The 26,789-nt window shown below is 39.4% G+C and overlaps 1 protein-coding gene across 2 annotated transcripts in view; it reads right to left on the bottom strand.

Moving 5' to 3' along the window:
* The window catches only part of LOC144636226 (polycystin-1-like protein 2), a 144,606-nt gene extending 117,817 nt beyond the window's left edge, over window positions 1-26,789 (bottom strand). Inside the window, exons 1-13 of one of the 2 annotated variants that reach the window (XM_078495382.1) lie at window positions 26,686-26,789; window positions 26,552-26,606; window positions 17,758-17,871; window positions 16,487-16,818; window positions 15,336-15,474; window positions 10,711-11,036; window positions 7,847-7,985; window positions 6,609-7,247; window positions 4,880-5,002; window positions 3,371-3,493; window positions 2,560-2,691; window positions 1,183-1,894; window positions 254-827 (exon numbers count right to left, since the gene is read on the bottom strand). In XM_078495382.1, coding sequence (XP_078351508.1) covers window positions 254-827; window positions 1,183-1,894; window positions 2,560-2,691; window positions 3,371-3,493; window positions 4,880-5,002; window positions 6,609-7,247; window positions 7,847-7,985; window positions 10,711-11,036; window positions 15,336-15,474; window positions 16,487-16,818; window positions 17,758-17,871; window positions 26,552-26,606; window positions 26,686-26,718 — 3,441 coding nt within the window. In that variant the 5' untranslated portion in view covers window positions 26,719-26,789. The remainder of the gene's footprint in view (window positions 1-253; window positions 828-1,182; window positions 1,895-2,559; window positions 2,692-3,370; window positions 3,494-4,879; window positions 5,003-6,608; window positions 7,248-7,846; window positions 7,986-10,710; window positions 11,037-15,335; window positions 15,475-16,486; window positions 16,819-17,757; window positions 17,872-26,551; window positions 26,607-26,685) is intronic. The other variant, XM_078495381.1, reaches the window with a different exon arrangement.

The following is a 26,789-nucleotide window of genomic DNA, read 5'->3' as shown; positions in this document are numbered from 1 at the left end:
ATAACAAGGCGTCTTCAGTACCAGAAGTCCGAAAATAACCCCAATTTGTTTAACAATAATTGGGTACTTGTTTGATACCAAATTTTGTATCAGTGACTGATTATTATTTTTAGCACTGACTCATCAAAGTTAGAGCTGGAAAGTGCCGAAAACTGTTCGTGTGTACAGCCTCCTAACTGCACTTCCGTTTAACAGAGAACTTTTGGTTTCCTAGTTACAAAGGTGAAAAAATAAACAGAAATATGTTTTTTACCTTAATAATCAGCCGTTCTACAACCGCTACACCAACAGCATTTTTGATAACGATGTTAATTTGCAACTGGTAATCGTCTTCTGGAGATCCCGCCGGTAACACCGTCGACACAGACTGGGAAGAGCTGCCATATGATATTGGCTCTTCTCCAAGTTGAAATTCATAAGTAAGAGAACTTGTATCTTGCCAATCAAAGCACTTAAAAGTAAACTCCGTCTCAAGTGAAACTCCTTCACTGACTGACGACGTACAGTAGCCGCTGTGGGGCGCTCCGGCTGTCTCAAATTCGAGCACGGCGAAACCTTCTGCTCCTTCTGGAGATGTTACGATTAACGCTAAACTGTATTTAGATTTGGACTGCAATGAGTTCTTCTTGATAACCATATTCGTCGCGTTAACTGCAGTTGAAGTCATGTTAGGGAAAATAGGTACATCTTCCCAGTTACTTGAATCGTCATTGAATCTTTTTAATCGCCATGCATAAACTGAACCATTGCAAGGAGAGTTGGGGCATTCTGATGTCACTCGAAGCTTGTTCGAAGCAGACACTACTGCACCACAATCTACGAAGCATCTAAAATAAAATGTATAACAGCAGTAGGGATTAAATTTCAGTTTTGGAGCACTCATTTGATGGGCATGAATGATGAAACTACAATGTGGTCAGTGTCGATCAGTGAGTGAAAGAAATGGTGCGATATGTCAACTACCTCAATAAAGCCAAAGTCAAAGGCAGTAAGAGTATGTGGGGACAATGGATCACCAATTATGTATGAAGCAGTGAATTTGACTTGGTAGAAATTCAAAGAAATTCAAAGTTACATCAGCAACAGCAGATTGGTTGCTCGAATTGGTGTCAAACTTGGAAAAAAAGTTCGTACCCAAAAGCATTTTGCAGCCAGCGTATTGTTTTTATTATAGTGTTTTACCTTAATGCCACCTGAGGTACTTCGCCCGCTGCTATCTCAAAAGACATTTCAGCAAAGGAAATCCTCTCATCTTTCAAAACAGTTAATCTTAAAATATAGTTTTCACCAATTACGAGTAGACCAGGGTCGATGCTAATGGCAGTGGACATTGCATTTACTTCTCCAACAAACGAACCGAAACAATCGTTGCTAATAGTAACGTTGTCGTTCGCATAGAGACAGGACCAAGCAAAATTAAGCCCAGTATGATTTCCAGGACCGATATCTCCATCGTAGCTCAATGACCCATCCACGGTTACAGTTCCCACAGATCCCCATCGAACGCTGCTTCCACCATCAATAATGGCACGTACCGGCGCGGGAACTACCTCAATAAAGCCATAGTCGAAAGCAGTAAGAGTGTGTGGGGACGATGGATCACCAATTGTGTATGAAGCAGTTAATTTGACTTGGTAGATACCAGCGGGTATGGACCTTCTGTAAATGGTCCACTCAGTTGTTCCTTGACTTACTATTTTCCCTTCCGCTGTCTCTGAAGCTGCCAGTTCTGCTTCACTTATGATACGCCATTCCAGTGTCCGTGATAATACAGCAGCAACATTAGGTGGTAGACCTAGAATGAGCGCTTCTTGGACACTTTTGGCGGACCTTTCGACAACAGTTGAATGGTACTTGTCCTTAGAAATGTTTCGGATGCTCACTGAGAAGTCTCCTGCCAAATACAATTGAATGAAGCAATTGATGTGAGAGTCGCTTGACTTTTTACTAAAACAATAGCCACAAAACGCATTGTTACGTATGTTCGATATTCAAGAACGAAGTACTACAAACGTCTACATTTGGTTGTTCTGTTAATGCTTCCTGCAAGTGTTACAAAAACGTCATCAGGGAAAAAGGTAAGCAGGTTATAATTAAAAATCTGCGCCAAACCATTCAGTATACTTTATAGAGTAAATGGGTTTTGGTATACACGTATACCCAAAGCATATTTCCATTGAAAGAAGCGCAATCATCTATTTTTGTGTGAACATGAGTGATTTAAAACACGGCGCATTACAATGAAACTTGCCAAGAAAAAGCGATCTCGAAGTAACAACTTGGATAAAAAAAGAATCATAAAATCTTATATGGTCTCCAATTTTGGAACAAATCAGGTATAAATGTACTAGAATTTTCATCTTGGTCTATGGATTGTTTGGAGAATCCAGATGATTGCAGATAATTTTTGATGTAGCGTTTTACATACATTTAAGTTATGTGCTGGCATCACAAGGCGGTGGGAGTTTTCTTGTGAAAGTATGTTGGACGAAGAGAATTTTGATACAGTTGTAAACACGTTGAAAACGTTTATTAGATTATTTAATTATTTACACTCACCCAGGGGCTCACAATTTACTATTCCATCACCAATGTAACCATCTCGGCACTCGCAGGTGAAGGAACCATCATTGTTGTAACAGTTAGCCACTCCATGACAGTTGTGAGTTGCTGTTGCACATTCATCAATATCTGTGGATAATTATTAAAGCAATATTAGTCAGTTTGTTTTGTATGGAAGATAAAGTAAACGTTTAACTGTTTGTCAAGACTGAAAGTTTCTTGAAAATTTGCTTACGTGCTGATAACTGGCATAACATATCAAATGCTTACGTGCAAATATAAATCAACTATCCTGCGGTCCTCGCCGGCTGAGAAACAGATGATATTTCGCGCGATTTTGAAGGATAATTGTCCGAACAATGGATGTATGTACATTATGTGTGTCGCCAAACTGGTTGGTTCGAGCAGCTAAAGATTGTATTTGCACATACCAGTATGTATAATGACAGAAATTTCGCCAAAGGAAGGCAAAAATCATCAATTTGTTCAGGTGGTGAAAGCTCACGGTACCGCAGTTTTTTTAATCTTCCCCATACGTTGTGTGTTCTAACTTACTATGTTAATTCAAAGCCTTATAATTGTATGAAAACATTTGAATCTGTCCTGTTGTTGTTGTTGGCATCAATACGCTCAAATCATCTTTCCACTGGACGATTAACTAAACAATATCAATCTACCTATCTCTTATGTGAAAGCTCGGATAGCAGGACTGCTGGTTGCAAATGTAACATTATGCTACAGTGACCGCCATTAATAACATTATGATTGTTTAGATGGTAAAATATTACCAAATGCTGACTTGTCATACCCAAGCAGTTTACACCATCTCCTGAATATCCTTGAATACAAGTACAATAGAATGAACCATCAGTGTTGTTACACTGAGCTTTAACGTCACAATTATGGGTCTGATCTTGACATTCGTCGACATCTGCGGAGAAATTAACTGGTAATTGGTAAAATATTTTAACGAGGACGCGAGTGCAAGTGTCTTGTTAAGGATCAAGCTGGGCATCGTTTATGCGCAACTTAAATACGCAGCCGGAAAACGAATTTTAAATGTCACACACGCATTCGCAACAAAAACTTAGACACTAAAAGCATAGCTTAAAGTTTTACTGGTACGTGTTTGGTTTTCATTTCAGGGCTGCGCTCTAGGAGGGCCCGGGTGCCAGAGGTGACGTCTTTTTCTTTTGGACGACTTAGATAACTTTGCTATCATAAAAGCTTTTAAGAGCTGGGCACCCAAGATTCCCTACGTAAAAGCGTTCGGGCACCCTGCAATTATACCAAGAGCACAGCTGTGCATTTTTTTTTTTTTTTTTTTTTTTTTTTTTGTGCATTTGCCAGCAAATCCAGAATGTTCACCTTTCCAGTATTCTGAAGTAGGGCTCTATGGTAGGCAGCCGTCTCCTCGCCCTATCGCGCTGGGACGGCTGACACTTCATACTCTTCCATTGTGGTACATTGGACGATTAACGTTATTTTGCAATATTTTCAAAGTTCTGCCGATGGTGTTACAAGAGTTAATTACGTCAAATGACGCGCTTTTGGCCAAAAATAGTGCGGGTACTCGTCTTTTCAATGCATTGCAGCTTGTCGGTCGGGTTAATTTGGGATCCACTCTGACTTCCCTAGTACATATTTGTATAAGTGTTACTTTGTGAGCCACCCAAGATAATTTTAACAAGGATACCGTATTTACTCGAATAAGCGCCGCCCCCGAAGAAGCGCCGCTCTCGAATAAGCACCGTATTTAGGACAATGAGAATGCGTGTGAAAGTCAAATCTGACTCAATTAAAGCAAAACTATTTAGTACATAATTAACACTCTCTACATTCCACATTGTAGAGTCTTTAATTATATGCAACGAGACTTTCACACGCATTCTCATTAACAATTAGACTACGCCCGTTTTCTATGAGCAATAGTCAACGGGCGCAGCCGGTTGACTTCGCTCATGACGAGGGCGGGTCTAATTGTTTTGTGCTCGGATTCGTCCACCTACATATTTGCACTTTGAGACATCATCCGCTAGCTCGCGAGCGCGCACGTTCTTCGGCGAATGATCGTGGGAGACCATCAGATTCGCGATTTCCATTGCACAGCTGAGTCTACTAAATATATATAGAACTCAACGGGAGAACCTGACTTTTTAGAATTTGATAATGATGAACAGCGAGTCATCGAAACGTTATTCTAAATTTCTATCGCTTATTTTTATTCTTAATTACTACAAATGGTGAGAAATAAATGGCGAGTACACGATCATCATTGCCGTCACAAGAATGTGTAGACCAAACGATAATATCATACCTGAACAGTTTTTGCCATCCCCTGAATATCCCTGAAGACAAGTGCAGTTGAACGATTCAAAAGTGTTATTACACTGAGCATTCACGTCGCAATTATGTGTTTGATCTTGACATTCGTCTTTGTCTGTAGAGGAAAAACAGTAAGTCAAAAAGCACCTCGTTGGCTACATGTTTGCCTATTCAACTGATGTATGTTGGCTTTAAAAGAAATTAGTATTACAACAGGTTAAGTAAGCGTTACTCGCGACAGCGTAGGAAAGTGGCGAAGTAAATGCGTTTCTACACATAGCCAAACTGGGCGTTATACGCCAACAATTTCGTAGCTTACCTCTGAAAAACTTAAAAATCTCTTGGACAGAGATTTACCCTGCGGGTTTTAAAGGGACTATGTCACGGATTTTAACAGATTTTTAGGACAGCCAAAATGTATATTTGTGTCGTAGCAAACTTAAAAATAATGGTCCATTTTTATTAACAATTGTTATTTTAGAGCACTAAAACTGTTTAAAAGCGCGTTTGGCTGCGGATGGTTCGGATGGAAATGGATTGCAATTTGAAAACGTTAAGCCAACGTTTTCCAGTTGTTTCCGCGCGCCTTAAAAAAATCAATATTTATAGCCGAAGTTTGATTTCTATCCTCAAATAAAGGATATACCGTTGCTTGCATCTAAGCGTGAACACGAGCCGCCGAAACATGATCTAATTGGGTATCAAACGTGGCATGTTTCATCATGAAACATTGAAGTTTAGCAGACCGTAACGGCAACTTTCACGCTCAAAATGCTCACCATAAACACTGAGAACAGACGAAACTTTGCACCAGAAGTGATTCAAGTGAACCTGCAAATGCATATCGACACAGATCAGGATCAATTTGTCGGAGGAAGGCCTTGATATCCAATCTTTCCGCCATTTCGACTGTTTCGAAACCGGAATGTGTTGAAGTTTCGGCGCGAAAGTTGCCGTTACGGTCTGCTAAACTTCAAACGTTTGATGACCAATCATGTCACGTTTGATAGTTTTTTACCCAATTAGATCATGTTTCGGCGGCAGTGTTCATGCTTAGATGTAAGGGACGGTATCTTCAGTAAAATGTTCAAAGATAATGTTTTTCATGGGTAAAGTTGCCTACCACTTGTTTCTGAACAGTTTAGATCAAAAATCTGCGAAATCCCCGTGACAAAGTCCCTTTAAATTTGCGCCTATGTAAGACGAGGAACGAAACAAGCGACCATCAAACTGAAGTTAATGAATGTGTCTACACGTTATTGTTTGACCTTTTTTTCGATGTTAAGCTAAAAGACATTGTGGTTTGCGTGTTTTCTGGTTGAGATCGTGACCTTGTTTCGTGTAGAATTTAAAATTTCTTGACTGTTTTACAGTTGACTCGTATATGCATTTACCTCGGATAGCTCGCGCATTAATGCATGCTTTAACCCCAACATACAAACACGTATGTATGCAATACCCCGAAATATATTCTGCCTAGTTTAATTGGTCGGACTGTGCGAAGACTCAACGAATCTTAAAGAAGCGACACTGGTTTGATTAATTTCGTTCCGTAGTCAACCAAAATGTTTTATTGTTGAATCTGTAAACATAACTCTACTTTGCTGTATATAGGTTTTAGTGCACACCAAACCCACTAAACCTAGTTGTGGTGGGTTGCTTCACTCTTCATAAAACGATTAGCAGTAAAGAAATAACTAGAAGAAGACACAGATACCTACCTAGACCGGTGTTTTTCACTTCATTTATTTGTTTTGCGGTCAACGCAGCGTCGTAAACCTGCATGGCGGTAATTCGTCCCATAAAATATCGACTATCGCCCTCTTTTGCACCCATTCTCACGTCATCTTGAGTAGCAAGAGTCATGCCGGCTCCGATATCTTGCTGCAGGACTCTTTCTCCATTCAGCCAAATACTTGCAGTACCAGTTGTGTGATCATAGGAAGAACCAACATAATGCCACTGGTTTAGTGCCAGGGATTGAGCGGTAATCAAGGGGGATGTCTCTGTGTAATCTCTATGCGTGTATTTAGCGTACACGGCTCCTGGCGCTGTAATCCACATATGAACACCCCAATTGGTACTTGGACCATATTGGAAAATAGGCCCGTCTGTATTCTCAGGATACAGCCAACATAGCAATGTGATGGAGTGTTGCACATCTAAGCCCCCATTGTTTGGAAACTGAATGTAACTGTTGATGTGTCCGTCGAATTGGTAAGAACCACCGTCGACATTATTTGGGCCAGCTGCTAAAGACACCCCAAAAGAGGTACCCTGTGGTTGTTCGTCGTAGATTTCCCGTGTTGCAAACCAGCTGTTCAGAGGATAAAGGGCCTTAGGACGTGGAATATTGACAGCTACAGGACAAAAAATAAAATTACTAAGAAAAGGCAATGCAGAAACCTAGTAGCGTAAACTCACCCAATTTTTTGTTAATTAATTAATGGAAAGCGTGTTGACTGTGAACTCAAAATTTACTGAAGAGCAATTTATAAGACCTCAAACAAAGAGACTGACAAGTTCTATTTGTTTCACTTTGTAAAAATCTTGTTACAGTGCGATTGTTTACTTACTCCTGAAGCACAGTTTTAATTTCACTGCTATATGACCTTTACGTTCTCTATTCATCAGCATTTGTTTTGTATTTGTTGTTATCATTAGTTTGTATATATTTTTTGTAATGTAAAAATGTGTCCCAAATATAGAGCGTTTTGTTGCTGTTTCCGTTGTTTTAATTTGTTTGTGCTTTCCTTTTATGATAATTTTCGAGCATTAATTCAATTCAGTTTAAAGCAATATATTACGTCTCAGGTAAAAAGGAGCAGTATTTGAGCAGTATACTTGTATGCATTGTAATCCTTATTGTGAATCCAGTATAAAAAGAAAGTCATACACTTGGTATGCAATATGCTGGTAGAAAGACGTTAAAATAGAAAAAGAAAACCTGCTACAGTACCTACACAGCCATAGAGCTCAACTCTCATTGCTATTGCTTTATGCCAAGTAACTGGTCGAAAACGGACGTAACGTGCTGCGATTGGCGGATCCAGGTCATGATAAACAGCAGTGTCCAGGTCTGTGTTTCCAACAAATTCCTGATAATTGACATGAAATATTGTGAGAATATGTACTTATTGACTGAGTGGGAGGTCCGGACGGGAAAATATTTGGCTCGAGGTCAGGACGTACGGACCGAGCGCAGCGAGGTCCGTGCGTCCTGACCGAGAGCCAAATATTTTCCCGTCCGGCCCGACCTAACTCAGTCAATAAGCATTCGAACAGACGCAATTTATGGCTGTATTATTTTCATTTATTAAGCGCTACATAAAAATGACAAGAAAACGTCCTATTTTAAGTCCACGCCATGTCTCTTAGGTATATGAAAGGGGTACCTTTTTTCAGTTAAAGGTATACGAAAGGGGTACAATTTCTGTCAAGAATGGTATATAAAAGGGTAAGGGGTTAGAACTTGGGGCGGAGCCTCCCCGTATAAAACTTTTTTGAGTACCCCCCCGGGATTTGAACTGCGATGTGCGCACAAAGTTTTTGAACTTTTGTTAAAATTGTCAACCAAATCTCCGAGTTTCAGCTCCATTCCAAGAAGATTTAAATCCGACTAAATTCCTCGTACACGAGTGCAGTTAGTAGAAATTTCAAAGGAGGCGTTTACGAAGGACGACAAAGAGTTTGCACGACGTTTCGGCTAGTCGCGCTCGTCTCAGCGAAGACTGAACTTATCCTGATTAAACAACTTAGCGACGTTTCTTCTGGTTTGAACGAGAGGATTAATAAATTTTCCACCAAAGGATTTTGGACGTTAAAAACAACATTATATCTTAAGCTATGATAAGGACTTGGAAAGGGATTGTACTGGCAGTTCAGGATTTTGCTTCGAGCTTCGTTTCCCTTCGACTTCAAGTTGTTTTGTTTACCACGGATCGTAGGATTCATGTCTGCTGTTGCTTTTTAGTCCCTGAATTCGTTAGTTCCTCGACGACGTTGAGCTCTGCATTACAGTTGATGTCCCAATTGTGCTTAAAATGCTCCGTGAAAACTAGCGGGAAACTGTGTCATTGATCAGGTTAGTCGTAAACATGTACTCGCATTTTATTTGTTGTGATTTAAAAATTTACGCAACAGAAAGAGAAATTTGAGTTTACTTCGCATTTGCTTTTTTTTTCTTCAATTTTCATCATGACTACAAACCAGGATACGACTTTGTCCGATTATGTTGTTTTTTTTTGACGGCTTTTATTTCGATTTTATTGTTGTTGTCAGGAGTATTTCTTCATCATTTGCCAAGTTTAAAACACGTTTTGTTATAATTTTTGCGCCTGCAAACTACTTAAGTCTTAATAAACATGTTGGACATTCTTTGCTTTTTAGAAAAATCTTAATTATCGTTCATCTGAATTCAAAGCCGTGGAATCAACTGGTTCCATGCAATTTCGGCATCTAGCAGCAGTAGCGGGGCCGTACGCATTTCTAGTAGGGCCGTACGGCTTTTTCCGGCCCTGCTAGAGCGAGGCGTACGGCCCTCATACGGGACTTTTTTTCATATGGTTTTCCAAGGAAATTGCGCGCGGGTCCGTACGGGTCATATGATAATATTTACTTACTGACTGACTGAGAGGGCTGGAAGGGAAATATTTGGCTCGAGGTCAAGACGTTAGGAGCGAGCGCAGTCCTAACCGAGAGCCTAATGTTTTCCCGTCCGGCCCGACCTAACTCAGTCAATAAGCCTTTTATCATATGACCTCTAAGCTTTTTGATGTTTTTTCTTTCGTAGATGCAGACGCGGCAGTCAATTTTGCACGCATTTTGAAAAGCTAATGGTAGCTCTTTTTTGGGGGAAGCCAGTGAGGTGCAGTTGAATTTTGAACTGTAAAGTGCGTACAAAGTATTCAAACTTCTGTTGTAATTGTCAAAACTACAACAAAATCTTCGAGTTTCTACAAGCTTAGTTTCAAGGAGATTTCCATCCAAACTTCTCGTACGTGACTGCATCTTATGAAGGACTACGACAAATTATTTGCACGACGTTGCGGCTAACCGTGTTCGTCTTAACGAAAACTGAATCCAACAAAACATAGCAACGTTTCATCTGACAGAGCCGAAATTTGCACTTGTTGGAAACAAGAGAATTAATTAATTTTCCACCAAAAGGATTTTGGATGTAAAAAACAACAATTTTGGCTGTTGATCTATGAAAATGTGGTATGACTTGGAAAGGAATCGTACGATCGTACAGTTTGATTCGCTTCGTTTCCCTTCGGCTTCAGGTCGTTTTCTTAACCATTGAGTATTCTAGACGTCTGCCGTTGCTGCTCAGTCCTTGACTGAATTCGCTAGTTCCTCGACAATGTTGAACTCAGCATTTCGGTTGTCGTCCAGATAGTGCTTTAAAGCTTCCTAAGTCAAAATGACTAGTGGGACCTTCACTGTGTCAGGTTAGTCTTTGCTATCGCTTATTTTGATTTCAGTAAAAACTGTTGAATCAAAAGGTTTTAACTTTCATCGCGAGCTAGTCCCGGGGCCGTACGGCTTTTTCCGGACCCTCTCACGCCAACCCATGCGGCCCAATAAACGTCAGTATTCATTTTGATTTTTCTACTGGAGCGTGGCCGTACGAGTCATATGATAAATGCACCTTATTGGCTGCCTTTCATTGATCGTTAACTAGCTAGAGAAGCCGCGGTTGGACTGATAAATTGAGATACAAATTCTGGCTCCCTTCGTAGTACAAACGGACGTCGATTTTCAGAAATGAAGAACTTCAGTTTATCAGAGTTTTAGTCGATAATGAAAAGTTTATTTTACCTTGTCTGCGCTTTGTCCTTGTTCTGTATAATACTGAAAATTCAGTCCGTCGTCACTGTACTGCAGCTTGTACTTGGTAACCCACATTGGCCAATCAGCAGTATGTCGTCCTTGTGTTGCTACACCTGTTACCTCAGTGTACACACTACCTAGATCCACCTGGAGCCATTGATTGACATCTTCTGCGCCTGCCCTCCAAGCTCCAAAACCTCCTGTAAAGTGTAGTCTGCCGTTGAAGGGGGCAAGTTCTGATCTCCTATGCGAAGAGGCACTTATATGTCCGTTTGAGATTGCATTGTTCTCCATGCCAAGTGCTTCTTGACATTCTAAGAGATGAACGAGAGTGATAAAAAAGTAAAGGTGATAATTTAGGAAACCAGCACCTTTCTTATGTAACTGTGCCTCATCAGTGCAGCCATTTTTTCAAAAAATAAAAATTAAACTATCGATTGATGGCTCTATCTTGTAGGAGTTGTGACATGTTAAATTAGTATCAAAAAAATGAAAGGAACCAGTCATCATGGGTGGAATGGGTAAACTAAATGTAAAGTTTACCTACTGTTACCTTAAGCAAAACCTGAAAGCTACATGTCTGAATACTCGATGATGACGGTATTAATGACGAAAAAGAGCGAAAAGACTGCTGATGAGACATAAACAACGACGGGATCACTCGCACCAAAGCAACTGAGGGTGCGACCCGGGAAAAGCTCTCCGCGGTGAGTGAATATGTTACTCTCCCCAGAAGAACCTGGCGGTCCTTAAATAGGTTGAATCTGCTGGCATCAAAATCGGGTATGGAGCCAAACAGCACAGTAGAGGAGTGCGACGCGATAACACTCAGCAAACCCTTAACATGATCTAATACCAACACTGGAAGAAACACTTAGGATAGGATAATCTTAGCACTTTATCATGTGAGGCATTCCAGAACCAGAATAACCAAAGATAGCAGGCGCGTAGCCGAGGGTTTTGGAAGGGTGTTCGTATTGACAGCAATATTTATTCGGGGGTTATTAATTAAATACGAGCGCCGAAGGCGCGAGCCTCTAGGGGGTCTGGGGGCATGTCCTCCCAGAATATTTTGAAATCGAAGGGCCCGGAAATGCTATTTTCAGCTTTGTGCACGTCAATATTTCAAACTCGATGGAGTGTGTAATAAATAACAGGTACTTTTAGTCATAACAACAATATTCCCGGCGTTTTGTTAACTTGATACATTCATACACACACACTGGCTTAGTACACTAAACGTTTTACAAAAGCTTGACGTGTGCTGCAAAGGCATCTCAGGGTAAAAGCTTAAGCCCCCCACCCCCCGGCTCCACCGTCCATGTACTAAAAGCAGCGTCAAAGCGTCAATATGTACTAAATACACGTATAACCTGGGTCCCCCGAAATTGTACTCCCCGCCTTTCGTCTATTAATTCTCCATTTATCAAATCCCGAACGCCTTTTAAGGAAATATTTTTCAACGATGGTATTATTTTGACTACATATAAATACTAGGTCACTAGGATATATTGAGGCCACTTACTTATTCACTACAGGACTATTCGTAAAGCAAATTTGACAATTGCACCATCCTCGGGTGGAGTCCTTGAAATATATTGACAATTTCGTCCAGAACGGCAGGCATATCATACTTGATATGCATGAGAGCCAGTGATGAGAGCCCATTCTCCTAACAATTATTTATTTACTACTTTCCCGATACTTATAGCGTTTTCTTGCAGGGTAATTTAAAAGCTGCAACACTCAAAGTTTGTTTTCCATTCCCCCACTATTTGCTTAAGGCTGAAAATCAACAGTTTGTGTTTTCAGTCCTCCATTATTGACCTCTCGAACCCCCCCCCCCCCTAATTATGTGCCATTTGCCATCCTGTGACGTAATGAGTGATACGTGTTGTATAGCAAGATAATGCATGCTAAATACATGCAACAGTGTTAAATCAGGCTCACGGAAATTTGTGAAATGTTTAATATTTTTTTGGCCCCTTTTTCAGAATAAAATTTAACATGACAAACACCGATGAAATGTTAGTGGCTCCATAATGGATGATAAAGGAGTTTAGATCGATGAAACCATTTGCCGATGAAGAAACGGAGAGATCAACTAGCGTTTCCAAGCAACAAAAAATCAAAGGATGCCGTTAAATTGGTATTGTCGTTAAATGGAAATGACTGATTCATTGGAGCATAATATATATACAATTTAATTTGTCAAAGAGTTGTTAAAGCCATCAAGTGATCACGGTCTCGCGTGCCTGAAGGATTTCACGTCTTTAAACAACAAACATTACTCTGCAACTTCCTTTATTGACCTTGAGGTAGAAATCTGTAACTGTTTCAATCAAGTTAGACAAATAAGTATCTCCTCAAATGGCCGCTTTCATTTCTGTTTGAAATAACAAGTTGTGCAAAGTAAGAACGTATCCTTTCCCTGTGTTTCCATGCAATGTATTAAATAAAATTAAAAAATGGTGCGCGGTGAAGACACTTAATTAATTTGTCAACCGTTTAGGTATGAATTACCCCCCGCCCACGGCGTCGGTACTCTTCACAAACGGAGAGAAGAGATTGATCACTAGTAAATGGCTTGTAAAAATTTAACTTCATGTGGAAGCGAAAAACAGTTTCTGTGAACCAGTTAAGCAATTAATGGATTATCAAAAAACGCCCTGGTTAAGGAAGTGAAAGAGAAATGCCAACACGTGTTGGCAACAGTCAATACACTTTACAGAGGTGGAAGGTGATTCCCGAAATATCTGAAAAATGACTGCAATTAGAATTTTAATGTACATGGCTGTCGTAAGTAGTTAACAAAAAGATAAATTCCAACAAGAAGATCGAGAAACCGTCAAGACAAACTATGAAGCCAATGGCAATGCTGATCATTCTACATTACAAGACATTACCATGTCGCTAGAGGCCTGGTTCCGCTAATAACATTAGCAAACATTTAACAGTTATTGGACGAGGTTGAGCAAAATATCGTGATTTGTCAGTGGCGAGCAGATCAATTATTTGCCTTAGCCGAAGGCTGAGGCAAATAATTGATCTGCGAGTGACAAATCGCGATATTTTACGAGAACCGAGTTCAATAATTGTTTTATCATTCGATCACTGAATTTGTTTTGCACAAGCTACCTTCGGGAACTGCGTGGAAACCGCACTATTCCTTGCTGAATTAATGCAGACGAAAGCGTATCTTCGCTTTCGACAACCATGGCCAGAAATTGCGGACATCGGATTCGGCGAATTTTGATGCATTGTACATTTAGCGGTCACGAAAGTTGGTAATAGCCGCTGATTCAAAAGCGTGACTTTGGGCTCATAAACATCGACGAAGACAAAAGAATGAGGCCTACATAGATAAATATTTTGTGTAGTAGGGAAACCACTGGTCAAAAGTATTGCATGATAAAAATAATGAAGCAAAAAATCTTTCAAACGATGGCTTTTGCAGCAAAATTGGAGCAAAGACGGCTGAAATATCGCAGTTCAAAGACAGCGGAATTTGGATTTCAATATGGACTGCCGCCTGGTTTGCTTTTCGACGATTTACGAGATTTTTAAAAGCAAAAAGCAAAGCGAAGAAATCAGCACCGAAGGTGAAAATTGGCCAAATAGTACATCATACGGTACTTATCCTCAAACAAGGGCGGCACTTGGGATATTCAGCGAATGTTATCTGCTACGGCGGATCAAAATCTACTTGGGATGCAAATATTGGATTTCAAGCCTCTGAAATATAGAGCGTTGTATGAGCCAAGCTTCGAAAATAAACATCGATAAAAAGCAGGGCCAGTATCATTTGTTGATGAAAAAAAAACTAATCAGAATAGCCGAAGGACCTTTCAAGAACTCGAGAAGAGGGCGGCACTTGTTCCCGGTAGGCCAGAACTTGCTCTGTTTTATTTTGTTTTATTTCTCTCATACATTTCCTTTGAGTGTTTGGCGGCCATATTGCCAATTAAACTCGCGCGTGCGTCGTGGCGTTGACCGGAATTTCTGGCCATGACGACCAGGTCTTCATCCAATTCTCTTTCTTTCAGATATTGCCGAAAAACAAAAAGAGGAAATTCCATTGCCTTCTTTGTAGTTTCGCTGTGTTTTACAGGCCTAGTAGACAAATCCAAGTGGACTCAACTACGCATGAGCAGAATATTATTTGTAGCAAAATCAAAGCAAAATCACTGTCAGACGCTAATGCATACGAGCAGACCATTATTTGTAGGCAGTTATTTGCAGATCACGTGGTGGGCTCTCGGCCAATGAAAAGGAAGAAAAAATTGCATCGAATGATAAAAGATATTAAATGCACTTTCAAATAAGCATAGTAAGTAAGCAATTATTTCAATAGGTTGACTCTATCAGCTTTACATTTAAAACTGTTATCAACAGAGGCCCTAGTAAAAAGTAATAATTAAAAGCCACAAAAAATGACGTAATAAAAGCCATTGACACACCATTTACTATTCAACGATTTTACCCATTATGTAAAACAGTTTTTGAATAGATAAGTACTATATTATAAAAATGGAAACCGCCATGAATATACATGAAAGTTTACGTCTTTTTCTTTACATACATGTTGAAGCATGTCTTAATATACAGTTTACCTCTACAACCATAGAGCTCCACTCTCATCGATGTCCACTCATACCAAGCAACTGGTAGAAAACGAACGTAACGTGCCGTGATTGGTTGACTTAGGTCATGATACACAACTGTGTCCTGGTCCGTGTTTCCAGCAAATTCCTAAATCAGCAAGACAGCAATTTGTTAGAGATTTTTTAACTAAAAGAAGTTCGAAACGGTATTCCTGGAACTCGGTTTTGTATTCTCATCTGCAGTTTGATCTCTTTACAACGAGAATACTTGGGATAATAAAGAAAAGTGATCACTGAGGGAGTAGACGCTGTCTTTTAGCGTAACTAAAGAAATACGATCCGTGTCAGCTTGTGAAAATCAATTCTTAACAGTGAACCACGCGTTATAGGGACAAAATCTCACGATTGTTTAATCTAAAAAAAGCCAATTGTCCCTGGACATAATTTTTTATAGCAAGCTTTAAAACCAAAAGAATTCGTTTGCATTAAAAATTAAAGTATTTGCCATCACTTCCCCCACAACAATTAAGAAGCACCTGCCAAAGGAACATGAAGAGAATTTTAAACTGTTTGCAATACATATCTTTCCTGTGGAAGTTGGTGATTTTCCTTTCCATTAGAAAAAGCTTAATTTTAAATACCACAAACTCGATTGTCCTTTCAGACTTTCTATGATCGTTAAAGTACTCGAACGCTTCCCCGTGTTTGATTTTTTCAGCAAAAATGGAAAATAACCGATGATGTCCTATGGCAGACGCGTTTTAGAGCTGCGATTCTCTAACTTACGTTTTGAAGTGAAATAAAACAGGATTGGTAATATTCTGTGGTACAGTGGAACCCCGATATAACGATCTTCGATATAACGATATTCCCGATATAACGATGAATATGTTATGTCCCGGCAATAGTAAAATGTATGGGACGGAACCCCGATATAACGATTCCTCGATATAACGATATAATGTCCCTGCCCCCTTGGCATATCGTTATATCGGGGTTCCACTGTAGTTATAGTTAGCCTTAAGTTGGCGGAGGATTCGTTTTACCCACCGTTGTTATTATTGATACAGATGGCCGTTCAACATATTTGTAAGTAGGTGTAAGTAAGTGGATGTTTTCAAAAATTGACTGTAATCAACAGTCGATTAGGTCTATTTTACCTCGTCTGCCCCTTCTCCTGGTTCTATATAGTATTGGAAGTTCACTCCATCGTTACTGTACTGCAGCTTGTATTTGGTTACCCAGTTGACGTATGCGCCATTTCGTCCTTGTGTTGCTACACGTGTCACTTTAGTGTACCGACTACCCAGATCGATCTGAAGCCACTGATGGGCATCACTGGTGGCAGCCACCCAACTTCCTGCTTTAACTGCAGTTGCTTGATAGTGAAGCCTTCCCTGGTGAGCAGCCTCATTAGCATTCCATTGGGAAGATGCAGTTATTTGTCCATCAGAGATTGCACCGTCTTCCATGCCAAGAGCATCTATGCATTCTTTACGTTTTTTGGAAAAGATGCAAATACACAGCTTATTTTAAGACATTACTACAGCACCTCAAGTTAAGTACATGTTGAAAATTGCTATCTTGGCAATCGATCTGCGGGGGTACGGGGCTATGTATTTACTTAGACTCTACACCACTTGTTATGTGGCCGGGGGCCCGTTTCTCGAAAGCCCCGAAAACGTTTCGGGCCCGTAAAGCCATTTTAATTTATTTGTATTTTAAAAACAGAGAAGTGTATAGGTCTGAAACTTTGTACGAAGGAAACCTTTGTTCATATGAAAAATATCATAGAATTAATCAGCTCTGTGATATACGGTTTGGGATTTTGCTATGGCTTTTCGGGCCCCTGCAGCAGAGCTATTAAGTGCCACTGCAAATTTCATTTCATTATTTTGGTGTTTCGTTGGACATCATTATTTCTGTAAAGATCAGCTAAGAAACTTATGGTAAATAGTGACCTTTCAAAGCCTTCGGTATTTATAGTTTAAAATTAGTTGATCCTTATAACCACAAAAAGGGTCACGAATTCTGACGAAGATTCCAAATTTGACGATTAAACTTCCGAGGATCTTCGAAGTTGATCAAAAGACCCGTGAAAGTCGAAGTCAACCCGATGGCTACAGCAAATACCCGAAGGAGTTTTGTAGGCTAATCATTCGTAGAACAAAAATAAAACTCACGTAATTTTGTTGAATGTACTATAAATAAGATTTCGCTGACCTTTGATTACTAGATACTTACTTTTTTTTTGTTTTGAAAATACTCAAATTACACTCGCCTCAAGGCTAGTGTAACTTTAGAACTTTCAAAACATCACTCCGTACAGCAACATGATGGCCAAATAACTTATTCTTGTCATGTTACTAAAGGGTAATAAACTATGCTTTATTTAATTTAAAGGATTCTCTTAGAAGTTGTTATACTGTACCTTTCTGGCAATTGTCTCCATAAAATCGGTCGGTACATTCACAGACATAGCTGTCGTCTTCTTTTTCTATGCACGTTCCTCTATTTCGACAGGAGTTGCTGGAACATGAAATCACTGAACGAAGAAAAAAGTAGATCTATGTTATACAACCAGGTAATAATTGTTGGTATACTTTTAGTTCATTTTAACTGTAATTTTAAAGTAAAGATTAGGTTGATTACGGTTCTTGTTTTCGAAAAAGCGTTTGTTTATCATAAACGAAGCACTGAACAACGGTCAAAATTTTAATTGCAGGTGCATCGAGGATAAAAGTAGACATGAAACAAAACTAAACGTTTATACTACTTGTTTTGAGAAAGGGAATGGCGGCGGAAACTTACCCATAATTCGGTTTTGTTTTAAACACTTGCAATAATTTTGTACTCTCATATATCATTGGAATATAAATTATCATCAATCTATAGCCTGCTTGTGGTTTGTATAAATAGCCCGTTACAATTTTTTTGAATTAAATATTTTGAAATCACAACCCTCCTCAAAGCTACTTTTACCTCACAAAACAATTGTCGTCATCCAAAGATCGTTGGTCTAGTTTTCGAAATACAAGTATAGTACTATATTATTTCTGCTGTCATTGTTATATGGCTAAGATATGGAGAGCGACACTCCGGTGAACCCCTAAGCGACACAGAGTGTCACCGGCGGAGCGGGGGATTTTTTTCTTCGGGCGTCCTGGAATACAAAGCGGTCAACAGCAAACGCGGAGGAAACAAAAACAAGGTGCATACGCCCGAAGACAAAATTTAGGCTCCGCTGGAAGTTGATGCACCGAACACAGATCGCTAAGGGAGGGAGGGCGGGGCGCGACATTTGAACTGTAGTCGTGGTGTTTTACCGTCGGGAGAGAGCCATGGGGATAATTAGCCATTTCCACGGGACTTATGACCTGCATGCATAATAAAGTACTATGCAAATGACTTTGAATAGTACTTAATAATTGTGGAAACCCCCCAAAAACCCTTGGCAAAAATTTATCGTGGTTTCTTATCTCAAAAACCCTCTTTTACTTAGATTATTCTAACACTTCGTCTTAAGGTTGACAAACCATTGTATTTTGACGTATTGAAAAAGTGATGTGATGTTTAAACACAAGAGAATACTACAGTTGTTGATATGGTAACGTCTGTTGCTAAGAAACCTGAAGTTGCCCGATTTTCCCCATTCTTTACAAAACGGAACTATGGAGGTTAAAAAACTTCATGGAGCCTCCTCACATATGCATCATTCTTGCACTAAATATATTTTAGAGTTCGGTTAAGATATGAGAAAAGGTTCTGTTCCGAACTTGGGTCAATTCACGTCCTTTGTTTTGACAAGGACACTATGCGATATGGGTGTTAAATAATGAGCGGCGATAATTGCTTTTTGACTCATAAATAAAACGACAACGGCTATCAATTCTGAGAACGGAAAGCCTTATTTGTGAGAATTGTCTGCAAAGTGATTATTTAAAATAAAAAAGTGGTAGGTCCCAAGCTTTATTTACTAAAATTGGAGTAAACAACAGAAATCTTATAACTTGCTTTATTCTACCTGCTGTTATTCAGGGGAGACAATATTAACAGTGTAGTTAATTTTTTTTGACATACGACTTAAGTTTTTCTTCGAAAATATACATGTATAGAATCATTAATGGCACTTGCTATGGGAAATTTTAATTTCGCAAATGGCATCAAACATTGGACAAAGAAATTAATGGTGAAAAATTTCCTACGAAATTTCTTAGATTCAGGTTTGTGAATACCAAACTACGTCAAGGTGTGTAAGCTCTAATCTTTTCATAAAATTACGTTATCCTTTTCCTGATATCTGTTTCGCACATTTTTGTCTCAAAATACCTCAAGAAATTGGAATGCAAGACCATTGACAGCATTTCAGACTATTACAAGGTTTGAAAATTTGAGATAATTTCAGCAAAGGGAATTAAAACGCACTCATACTATATCTTTAACCTCATTTTAAGAGGGCGTCCGTGTTACAACGGACAAGGCACTTTTCGGACCTTCACCGATTTCCCTGATTTTTTCAGTGAAAGTCGACAATTATATCCCAGTAACAAATATCACATTTATTTGGATCAATTCGATATTTTATATTTTTTGCGAGGCGATTTTCAAAGTCACCTCAAAACCATGCAATTCGCCATTGGAGACTGCGTAAACTTGCTATAAATGACGGTCGCTGCCAAAACTTTATTACTCAATTCAACGAGCTGATTATTTTACATATTGAAGTTTCATCTTCCCTCGATAGTGTAGAGGTTTTATAATTGAAATCTATTTAACAACTCCTTCCATTCAAGCAGCTTCCCACTTTCTTGGAAAAAGGCAGAAATCGTTCCAATTCTTAAATCGGGGGATTGCGAGGAGCCTGCGAACACGAGACCTATTTCGTTACTTCCTTTATTATCTAAAGTGTGCGAAAGGGCAGCGCACTCACAACTTGTTAATTTCCTCAGCTCGAACGATATCATACATCATCTGCAGAGTGGAAATAGAAAATTTCATTCAACTGAATCTGCGTTACTTCACTTTACTGATGAATTACTTAATAACATGGATCAAAGGAAGATATCTGTCATTGTTCTTTTGGACTTGTCCAAAGCTTTTGATAGTATTCAGCATGACTTAATGTTGTGTAAACTTCGCAAAGCTGGTGTATCTGAAACCGCGTGTGCCTGGTTTGAAAGCTATTTGTCACAACGTACACAAGTAGTCAAGATCCAGAATACCTTATCCCACCCCTTACCCGTAACGGTAGGGGTACCGCAAGGATCCATCTTGGGGCCGGTACTGTTTACATTATATGTAAATGACCTCCTTCAGGTCCCAAAACATTGCAAAGCACTCGGCTATGTGGATGATACCAAACTCTTCCTTGGGTTCCCCTCCAACCAACTGCACGAAATCATCTCTGCTGTTAACGATGATCTTAAAGAAATTTCAAGTTGGTGCTGTAGAAATTCCCTGCTCATCAATCCTGATAAAACAAAACTTCTGTTTGTGGGAGTCCCACAACTCATGAGGACTTTACCTGCCACTCTACCATCCGCGACATTATTAGGAACAGAAATCAAGCCAGTAACTGTTGCAAAGGATTTAGGAGTGTATATTGACTCCCATCTGAATTATAATGAACATATCACTAAAACCGTTTCAGACTGCATTCATAAACTAACTAGAGTTAACAGGATAAAGCACCTTTTGGACCAGAAAACCCTGATCTTTCTCATAAATGCCTTTGTATTTAGCAAGTTGTTCTATTGTTCGACGGTTTGGAGTAACACAACCAAAGCGAATGTGGGAAAACTCCAGTCAGTTCAAAACTATGCTTGTAGGATCGTAGCTGGCTTAAGAAAGTACGATCACATTTCAGGGACCCTGAAATCCCTTCAATGGCTTAGTGTAAAAGATAAATTGCTTTTTAACGACCTAGTAATGGTAAGGAAATGTTTAAATAATGCCACTCCAAGCTATCTTCGTTTTCAGCGACGTTCAATAACACACACCCGTAACACCAGGCAGAAAAACGATCTTGAGCTGCCGAAGTGTAGACTAAAGACAGGGCAGAGATCTTTTGCCTACCGTTGAGCGAAGCTCTTTAATAACTTGCCTAAGAACATTAGAGAGACAAATGACCTGAACCTTTTTAAAAAGAGAATTTTTAAACATATTTTAAATTTGTAAATGCCCCTTTAACTGTAATGTATATAATTTTAATTGCGAATTTTTTATTTCAACTATACCCCTTTTTTTTCTGATTTTTTTTTTTTTTTTTCTTTTTTCTTCTTTATTGTAAATATTTTTATCTTTTATCTTTTTAATTTCTGTATGGCGGAAGAGCCCCCAAGGGGGAGCTATGCAATAAAGTATGTATGTATGTATGTATTTAAGTTTCGTTAAGTTATGATTTTTTTAATTTGACTCCCAACAAACTCCAGAATGTGCAAAACGCGACATGCCTGTAGTTGAAAGCCATTTTCTCGAATGTGGGACCTGATCTAGAATCGTGTCTATTGTAACTCAAAAGTACATTATAGAAAAGTATGAAATAAAATTTGTGGGCACTCTTTACTGCGCGCCGTACAGAGCTCCACGAATTTCCCAAATATTTGCCATTTTAATCCAAAACAAAAAAAACGCTTGAGCGATCGATAAACCAATTCCAGAACCGTAAATGTTTGGAGATGTGTTAAATACTGCTAGGAGTCAGACTGTAAATGGAAAATATTAATATTTTTCTTTCGCAGTTCCAACCGTTTTAGCCGATTTCTCGGTATTTTCAACGCTCACAGCAATAAATATATCACTTTCGATCAATATGCAAATTTCGGCATAAGCCCGTGTTGTCACGGAACATCTGTATACCGCAAACAATTTGCCTAAAAACGTTTTCCAAAGCGATTATTTCCTTCTTACCTGGCCGGGCGATAAGATTCTTTAGGCTTCTATGTAAAAACTTTCTTTTTGTTTTTGGCTGTAGAGAAGCTGTTTTCATTTCCCACGCTGCGATAAAACAGTGTTTGTTTTGCCGCAAGACTGACTTGTTCGTTTCAGTCTAATTCAATTAAAGCCTTATTTGTCAAACCCCTGTCGGCCCCGGAACAAAATTTTGCAGACCTTTTAAACAAATTGTAAGCTTCTGAGGATGTTTTTTCATACCCAAAAGGGTTTTTATTTGCTAAGCTTTTTTTCGGAGGGATTTATTCGAAAAAATTACATTCCAGTCTGGTCTTGTGGAAACAAGGGAAATCCATGATTTGCGTCGCACAAGTTTTGTTTGCATATTATATGACAGTGTTTTCTGAAAACTATCGGACTCCAATGAGGCAAAGCAAGTTCTACAATTATCTTATAAACATCAATAGTCTTTGAAGCATTGTATAAATAAAATACAATTAATTGGAGTAACTCAATGTTTGTTTTTGCAAACTTACTTGTTTGTTTCAGTCTAATTCAATTTAAACCGACCAATGTCAGCGATTTCGTTTAATTTCGAGAAAATCCTTGGGCGTCCTTTCTGCACGAAATGGCAGCTATTGCATCCAATTGCTCTCTTCACGAGATATTACAGACTCCGTGTGGATCTAGTAGGAATGAGGAGAGCCATGTGTTGCTCTCTGAGTGTAACTCGGATTTTTCAGCTCATTTGTCGAGCTGCCACTTATCGAAATACGGCGATGTTACGGAAGCCGAACTGATCATGGCGAGAGCAGGTATTTGCGTTTTGTCGGCGAGCCAACTCGCAGGCGTGACCATCTGCCCGAAGCAAAGACACTTGTTGGGAAGATTCTGGCGAGCACCAAAGTCATGCCAATATCCTGGTCATACTGGGAAGACTGTAAGTGTGACAGGAAGACACGTAATAAACTTCCAGATGACAGAAGAAATATCTGTTTTGTTTAGCAAGATCACTACTGCTGTCGGTTCACGTAAGTACCTCTTTCCTTGTGATTTTGGTGAGAAAATTCCGCATTGTCAGTTTTTCGATAAGTTTTGTTTTCGTATTATAAAAACAGTATTTCATGATCATCTGTTCATTTTTTATCAATTTTATACTGCTTGCCTCACTAGTAGTTGACGCAGGTCCAAAAACCGAATCAGGATTTCCACTATCTTCCCTGGTTTTACAAAGTCTGACTGCCTTTAAAAAAATCATCGAATGATGTCATGCATGCCAGTCACCACTGAAAAACCCAACTGGCGCGCGTAGCCTTTCATTGCATCGTCACGCAACGCTTCTCCCAGAGGGTGCGTTGCGTGACGTTACCAACGGCTGTGAAGTAGACTGAGTGCGGGCTTGACCATAACAAGGTGTGGTCGATTCGATTTTCTTTTAAAAAAGCGTTAAAACTATCCGGCTGAATTTGAGTGAAATATATCCCCCCCGGGGGGGGAGGAGACCTTTAAAAACTTTTATACGGTAAGGCCCCACCCCACAGACCGGGCTTAAAGCTGACCCTCAGCAGGTGTCAAGCGATATGCGGAAGGCAAGAGACAGCAGAACGATCGCTTATTTGGCAGAAAAGAATGGCTGACCAAGAGCCAAGTGCAGGGCTTCTTTTCCCGCCTTGCAGCGGCTAGACGAAGAAAGCAGGAACCAGGAGAAATCGACCTGAGTCCCAGGGAGCTATTGCTAGAGGAAGAAGAAGCCGATAGACAACAGCTTGTTAAAGAGGTAGTGAACGAACTGAGGCCACAGCACCCATTGTCGTACGACGCATTCAACCTGTGCGAGTGTGCGAGAGAACATAAACTGGACAAATTTAACGTGCCAATGCCCAAAGAAATCTTGCGCCATTTTGAGGTCCAATTCAAATCGAAAGACAAAACGAAAGACCTGATTGAACAACTAAAGTTGTTCATTCAAGAATGTGAATGCTTTCAAGATTGAAAAAGAATGAATATAAAGGGATAAACAAGTCACTAACCTTGCATAGAAACATTCACGTGCATATTAGCACATAAGGTTAAACGTAGTAAAATGCCGTTAACCGTTTTCTGTTATTGCCCCCGCAGGGCTTTCGCCCAGAGACAAAAGCCCGAGGAGGCATTCATTGTAGCTTGCGCGTATACATAGAGAATGTACTTACAGTCAAAATATACGGTATGTATACAGAAAAAATCTCGATTTGCTCGAGCAAGGCCGCGAGGAATCTCTGAGTAATGATAACGTTTTGCCGCAAGGGATTCCTGGGTAATGATGACGTAAAAGCAGAAAATGCCCGAAGAAGTTATGGGTATTATGATGTCACGATAACAGGGGGTAGCGGTAAATGAAAATCCCTATCTTGGGTTAGAACGGTATTAAAAAGACTGACGCGTGTTTGGCATTTGTCACACGTTGATTACTCCGATTTTTGGCTTACGCGTGTTCACAGATTTGTTCGAGCGGTTTCTCTGCTTTGGTTGTGTTTAGTGATATTTGAAGCAGTCGTTAGTAATACGTCGAAAGATTTCGAGCAATCGGTTTCATGTTCTTGGCTACGTGTGTTCCAAGAGCTGGTTCGAGCATTAAGGTTTGCTCTCGGGGGTAATTCGTTTCGCTATCAAACTGTCAGATTATTTGATCCAAAAAGTGGTTTGAATAAGGATCAAAAATTGTTTTCTCGAATCTTTGAATGTGCCATATTTTGTTACTCGTGGAATTTTTAGGCTTTTTGAACTGGAAATCATTGTAAGTTTAATAAATGTGAATGTTATAAGCCCGGGAATAATCTTGCGTGTTGTCAGCACGAATAATGTGTTATGTGTTATTTCCGCTAGGTGTTATTTCCGCGCGCTAGGTAATATATTCGACTTGAACTTGTGAATATTTTTGGGACGCAATGGTGTCACACAACAAGAAATTCCGCAGCAAACAGAGCAAACAATGTCTTGACGTACATGGCACAGTAAAAAAGAAGCCTAATTTTAAAGGCGACAAAAAGACTCCACTAATCCTGGATTATTGCTGTAAAACAAATTATAAAAAGGCGGGGGCAGCTTTATAGTGAGAACTATTACTAGTCAAGACTTGATGAGTTAATGGATAAATGTAAAAATGCGGGTTCTTTATATTTGTTATATTCATGTTGTCGAAAAAATATATTTCGTAGCAGAGCTCGCGACTCCCTTCAATTACCGATGGTAATAGAATACGAAATGCACATTTGTGTTACATATTTATTTTCTTGTTTTAGAGTACACTTTAATGCCCCCGCCCACTAATTATGACAGATAAATTAATGGCCACCATCATATTAAAATCAAATCAATACAATGACTTCCAATTATAAAGCCCCGACTGTTGGTGTTTTTACTTTTATGTCTCGAATACTTCAGAGACTTTTGATGTTCATCAAATAACTGTTTATTACCGGCTGTTTGTTTATGGGGAAGGGCTAGAAGGGGGTAAAATGGGAAATAGGAGTGGGCAAATTGTTGCTGGGAAAATGGAATTTGGGTCACTGGGACTGGGAATCACAAGTAAAAACCAATAGATAGAACTGGGATTTGGATTTAGAAAATACGGGAAAACAATAAGCTAGGGCTGGGAAATCGGCTTTACCCCCCCCCCCCCCCCCCCCCCCTGGAATTGGTTTATCGGTCGGTCGAGCGTTTTCTTTGTTTTGGATCAAAATGGCGAAAATTTGGGAAATTCGTGGAGCTCTGTACGGCGCGCATTAAAGAGTGCCCACAAATTTTATTTCATACTTTCCTATAATGGTGTTAGTACTTTTGAGTTACAATAGACACGATTCTAGATCAGGTCCCACATTCGAGAAAATGGCTTTCAACTACAGGCATGTCGCGCTTTGCACATTCCGGAGTTTGTTGGGAGTCAAATTAAAAAAAATCATAACTTAACGAAACTTAAATAGATTTCGATTATTAAACCTCTACACTATCGAGGGAAGTTGAAACTTCTATATGTAAAATAATCAGCTCGTTGAATTGAGTAATAAAGTTTTGGCAGCGACCGTCATTTATAGCAAGTTTGCGAAGTCTCCAATGGCGAATTGCATGATTTTGAGGTGACTTTAAAAATCGCCTCGCAAAAAATATAAAATATCGAATTGATCCAAATAAATGTGATATTTGTTACTGGGATATAATTGTCGACTTACACTGAAAAAATCAGGGAAATCGGTGAAGGTCCGAAAAGTGCCTTGTCCGTTGTAACACGGACGCCCTCTTAAGTCTTTAATACCGTGATAAGAAAATGTACTGTTATATAACGAACAAGCACAAACCTGCATATGATAGTCCTCCATTAGTTAAGAAAATCAAGCCAATAAGCCAAAAAGTCTGAAAATCAAAAATCAAAACCAGTTAGTAAAAAAAATATCAGGTTGTCTCACCATGCAAGACACCACAATGGCCTCACCTTGAATAATAAAGAAGGCGACTTTTCGTTCATTTTTGGTCACATCGATTAAGGCTTGAAAAGGCAAACAGTTTTTCGTTTTCCAAGGCGTTTGGAGATTTTTA

This window comes from Oculina patagonica, chromosome 13 (assembly GCF_052425735.1).
Source record: "Oculina patagonica isolate OP01 chromosome 13, crgOcupat, whole genome shotgun sequence".
Taxonomy (NCBI): Eukaryota; Metazoa; Cnidaria; class Anthozoa; order Scleractinia; family Oculinidae; genus Oculina; species Oculina patagonica.
Note: the sequence above shows the minus strand (reverse complement) of the source record. Positions and strands in the feature narration are given on the sequence as shown.